The 5,366-nt window shown below is 40.8% G+C and overlaps 1 protein-coding gene across 1 annotated transcript; it reads right to left on the bottom strand.

Moving 5' to 3' along the window:
- Nucleotides 1-1,010: 1,010 nt before the first annotated feature.
- Nucleotides 1,011-1,994, bottom strand: LOC102860323 (histone-lysine N-methyltransferase PRDM9-like). The gene is made up of 2 exons (XM_006898708.1): nucleotides 1,897-1,994; nucleotides 1,011-1,812 (listed from the first exon to the last, which is right to left on the bottom strand). Exons 1-2 carry the CDS (start codon nucleotides 1,992-1,994, stop codon nucleotides 1,011-1,013), a joined length of 900 nt encoding a protein of 299 aa, XP_006898770.1.
- Between the last annotated feature and the right edge of the window lie 3,372 nt (nucleotides 1,995-5,366).

The raw sequence follows: 5,366 nt of genomic DNA, 5'->3' as shown, positions 1-5,366 counted from the left end.
TGAATATATTTCCTGGTGTCTGGGAAGCAGATACTGAGCTGGCCACGGCCCTTCTGCCCAGCACCAATTCACAGGAGCAAAAGCTGGCAGGACCAAAAATAACACCTGCACCACCTGACCTCAGGGGTGTATCCAATTGCCAGCATTACATCATCACTTAGTCTGCAGGGATCTTGATCCCCTTTTCCTCCACAAGATGTCCTATGAATAAGATATCTGAAGGCTAATAGGGGGGAAAGAACCCAACACAAATCCAGGCACTTTCCACCTCAGTTAATGTTCAAAGGTTGCAGTGATGTGGGGCCAGTCAGAGACAGTCCATTCAAGTAAGGGTCAAGTATTGCTTCTGGTCTCTCACAAAACTGAAAATAAGTCACCCTAACGACTGAGTCTCTCTGGAATTTGCAGACACGAGGAGCCTCTTTGAGGTGTGCAAGTATGACCACTTACCAGACAATTCCATTTCTGAGGTGATGGAACAACTCTCCTGCATTCCCAGTGTGCTTCCGGTTAATAGAAGGAAGCTGAGTTACCCTACTTGACATCATATGCAAATATTAATTCAACAAGAATCACAGACGTCTATGTCAGAGGGAACTCCGTAAACCTCTGAGGAGAAAAATACTAGGTTAAATCTCTGTGACCTTAATTAGGCACTGAATTCTTAGAAGTGACACCAAAACATAAGCAAAAAGGAAAAAAAATATACATATATAAATAATACTAAAATGCAAAAGTCTTGTGATTCATTGGCACACTTCAGAGAATGAAAAGAAAATCCACAAAATAGGAAAAACATTTCAAAATCATGTAACTAATGAAGGGCATGCATACACAACAAATATTTTTAAAAAACAAAACACTTTACAGTTCTTCTCAAGTAAAGTCTCTCCGTAAATGCTAGGCACACAAAATACGTCTAAACCTGGGAATCTCCTCAGGTGTCTGGATGAGAGTTGACTTCTGCATAAGCCATGCCCACAATACTGACAAACAGAACAACTGTCCCCTCAGTGTTTCCTCTGATGTCTGAGAAGACTCGATCTCCTGGCAAAGCTTTGCCCACAATTTTTGCAAATGAAAGGTTTCTCCCCCGAGTGTGTCCTCAGATGTGTGATGAGATTAGAATTCTGGGTAAAGCCTCTCCCACACACTTTGCAAATATAAGGCTTTTCCCCTGAATGTGTCCTCTTGTGACTAATGAGATGTGAGTTTCTGGTAAAGCTTTGCCCACACTCTTTACAAACATAAGGCTTCTCCCCTGAGTGTGTCCTGTGGTGTGTTACTAGATGTGACTTCTGGGTAAAGCCTTGCCCACACTGCTCACATACATAAGGCTTCTCCCCTGAGTGTCTCCTCCGATGGACAATAAGAGTTGACTTACAGGTGAAGCTTTGTCCACACTCCTCACAAACATAGGGCTTCTCTCCTGAATGTGTCCTCAGATGTGTGATGAGAATAAAATTCTGAGTAAAGCCCCTTCCACACTCCTTGCATACAAAAGGCTTCTCCCCCGAGTGTGTCCTCTGATGTGTAATGAGATTTGACTTCAGGGAAAAGGCTTGCCCACACTCATTGCAAACAAAAGGCTTCTCCCCTGTGTGTGTCCTCTCGTGTCTGACGAGATCAGACTTCATGATAAAGTCTTGGCCACACTCCTTGCAAACATAAGGTTTCTCCCCTGAGTGTCTCCTCTGGTGTGCTATTAGAGTTGAAAACCAGGTAAACCTCTGCCCACACTCGTTGCAAACATAAGGCTTCTCTCCTGAGTGTGTTCTCTGGTGTATAATGAGATACGACTTAATGGCATAACTTTTCCCACACTCCTTGCAAGCATAAGGCTTCTCCCCTGAGTGTCTCTTCAGGTGCACAGAGAGAGCTGAACTCCAGGTAAACCTTTGCCCACACTCCTTGCAAACATAAGGCTTCTCCCCTGAGTATCTCCTCTGGTGTCTCATGAGATCTGACTTCTGGGTAAATGCATGCCCACACATTTTGCATACATAACGCTTCTCCCCTGAATGTCTCTTCTTACGTGTAACATTTGAACACTGGGAAAAGCCTTGCCCAAACTTCTTGGAAACATGAGGTGTCTCCTCTGAGTGTATCTTCTGGTTTATGAAAAGATGTGACTGCTGGATAAAGCTTTGCCCACACTCCTTGCTCCCATAAGCCTTCTCACCTAAGTGTATCCTCTGGTGTTTGACGAGATGTAACTTCTGGGTATAGCTTTGCAAGCACTCATTATAAACACAAAGCTTTTCCTGGAAGAAGGGACTCTGGTTTGTGGTGACATTTAATTTTAAGTCACAGTCTGGGGTATGCTCTCTATACTGGACCGTTACAAATTCTGAGGTTTCTGATTCATCCCACCTTCGCTCTTTTTCCACAGAGTTCACCCTTTGGGTCAAGTGTGGCTTTTGGCCTCTCCTCGTGTCCTTTTCCCCAGAACTTGCTGAGTGTCTTTCAAGTAGGCTGGAAAACATCCTTGAAGTCTGACTATCCCCTGTCCTCCCAAGCAAGGATTTAGAGACTTCTCTCTCATGAGCGACGTCTTGGATTTCACTCCAGCAGCTGTTAGCAGGATCCTGCTCCTCTTGCTGCTTCTGAAGCCCTGGGCTGAACCCCGCCGGGAAGGCGTGATGTTCTGCACATAACGGTGGGAAGATCTGAAGTGCATGCTGGCTGAGGAACTGCTGACAGCAGAAAGTCAGAAGGCAAGAGGAACAGGAGTAGACTTGTGGCTGTGTTTCTGCTGAAGAGAGAAAGTTTGTATTAGAGCAGCTGTAACTGGGTCTGCGTAGGCTGGCTCTTGTTATGACAGGCAGCCAGCCTCTCATCAATGGAGTCTCTCTGGGGCACGAATACTTTTCTACTAGCCAAACAGTTGACGGTTTATAAGACAGACTTCATTATCTACCTCTAACAACGCCTTCATTTTTGTACGTAGTACTTTTTTTTTTTTATGGTGTGAGTGTACCGTCAAATCAGATCTAACTGATACAGGAGGAGATTGTCCCTCCTTCCCCGGCAGAGCATCTGGTGGATTCGAACCGTGCACCTCTGGAATTGTAGTTGCAGCTCCTTGCCTCTAGGCCACCAGAGCTCCCCTGTACACAGTACTTCTAATCTTCACATATGTGGTCCACATAAGTCAACATCAAACTGATGACAAGTAAAATAATCTTATTGCCAACATCAAACTGATGACAAGTAAAATAATCTTATTGCTACACTTGGGACTACTTAAGAGAGCACATGTTGTTTCTAACCAATAGTGCTTTTTATACACCAGTTTTACAAGTTACATTTTATACTGCAATCCAAAAGGAGTACAGGCTTTAATGCGGTTGCTAATGACAAGGTTGTTAGTACAGCTCTACCAGCCCAGTACGAGGACAATTATGTGCCTGTCCGAGTCCATAAACATTTACAGCCTTCCACTCCCTTTGGGCAGTTGTTCTGTTCTATGGGGTAGTTACGCTAAGGCATAAACTCAATAGCAATGAAACTGCATTATAATCTAGTTAATTTACATAAAAAAACTCTCTCCAGCATGTCAACCAGATAAGGGCATTTTCAAGCAAGTTTCAGACACTGTATCTGACATCTAGAAAAGTTAGCTTTTTTTTTTTTAATTTTTTTGTGTGTATGTGTACCGTCAAATCGGACCTGACTGGTACAGGAGGAGATTGTCCCTCCTTCTTCAGCAGAGCATCTGGTGGATTCGAACTGCGCACCTCTGGAATTGCAGTGTGAAAAGTAAGCCTTTCTTTCTACTAAGACAATCTAAGTTCACACTGACACACACTGACAAATCCTACATTAGAAACTGTAAGGAAATACACCAGTTTATGAGGTCTCTGCTTTGTCACTTTTCTAATTATCAACAGGGACTGAGAAACATAAAATCACTTAATTTAGCAGATATGCAAATAAAGTCAACAGCATTTCTACCTGATACAGTAAGTACACTTTTAGGTTCTGAACTTACTGAATTAATTGATTATTATGGGAAAAGAAAAATTATTTCTAAGATTAGAAAATTGAGTATCAGTAGGGTTTTTTTATTTTTTTTTTCATTTTATTTCATTATTTTTTGTGTGTACCGTCAAATCAGATCTGACTGATACAGGAAGAGATTGTTCCTCCTTCTCCAGCAGAGCATCTGGTGGATTTGAACCGTGTCCCTCTGAGATTGCAGTGCAGCTTCTTGCCACTAGGCCACCAGAGCTCACCTGAATATCAGTAGTTTTAACAAAAAATACTTCTAAAATTAGAATCTTGAGTATCAGTAGTATTTTCTTCGAGTATCAGTAGTATTTTCTTATACTCACTCATCTAAAAAACTACAGAGAGCTCTGGAGGTGTGGTCCACAGGGAGTTTATTACAAGGTATAGTTTCATATATACTTTAGAGTCATTCTTTCTGTTTTCTCAGCCTCTGTATCAAATTTGATTTGACTGAATTATTTTCAGAGAGAAAGTCATAATAATAAAGAATTACCGTTGGGGAGCTCTTGTGGCCTAGTAGCAAGAAGCTGCACTGCAATCCCAGAGGTATGTGGTTCAAAGAAGGAAGGGCAATCTCCTCCTGTACCAATCAGTTCCAATTTGATGGTACACACAAAAATAATAATAAAAATTGCTCTAAATGATCATTTTTTTATAGCCAGATTTATGCTGTGGTATATTTTACAGTATATTCTATTAATTGAAAATATCTACATGCCAGGGTAAGAACAAGCAGCAATTACTTTTTAAAGGGAATAGCAGTAGTTCTATCAGAAATATAATTTGGAGGTATATGTCATAAAACAGAACATGTATGAAGAGAATTATATTAAAGAAATCATAACCAAGAAAGAGTATAAAGCAAGTGGTGTTTGGGAGGACAAGTACAATGTATTGAAAGAATTGCACAAATTATCTGTAATCTCACTATCCAGAGATAGCCACTGTTAACATTTGGTACGTACATTCTTCTGTTTTTCTTCTGTGCATGATTTCGTATATATATGACTATTTTTCCTTCCATAAATATGGTATTAAATTGTATATATTGTATTGTGTGTAAATTTCATATAGAAATAATATTGTTAACATTTTCTCATGTCAATAAATAATATTCTATGGCAAAGTATTTTTATTGTGATGAAATATATCTATGCAATGCATAAATTTTTTTCTTTTAACCATTTTTAAGTGTACTACTGAGTAACATTAAGTTGTTGTTGTTAGGTGCCGTTGAGTCTTTTGTGCCTGATAGTGACCCTATGTACAACAGCCCTAAACTGCTCTGCCCTGTGCCAATTGCACTGTCTCTGACACTCCCATCCCAATTATCCCAGTCACTGAATCAATCC

The sequence above is a fragment of the Elephantulus edwardii genome, unplaced genomic scaffold, assembly GCF_000299155.1.
Source record: "Elephantulus edwardii isolate Elephantulus edwardi_28Jun2011 unplaced genomic scaffold, EleEdw1.0 scaffold00236, whole genome shotgun sequence".
Classification (NCBI taxonomy): domain Eukaryota; kingdom Metazoa; phylum Chordata; class Mammalia; order Macroscelidea; family Macroscelididae; genus Elephantulus; species Elephantulus edwardii.
This window is presented reverse-complemented; position numbering and strand designations above follow the sequence as displayed.

What these genes read in the sequence shown, in the direction of transcription:
- LOC102860323 (XM_006898708.1), bottom strand. Translation starts at nt 1,994, where the DNA reads ATGTGTGGGCATGCATTTACCCAGAAGTCAGATCTCATGAGACACCAG. An exon ending in TGCAAGGAGTGTGGGCAAAG is followed by an intron (nt 1,813 to 1,896) that starts GTTTACCTGGAG and finishes GTGTGGGAAAAG; the next exon opens with TTATGCCATTAAGTCGTATC.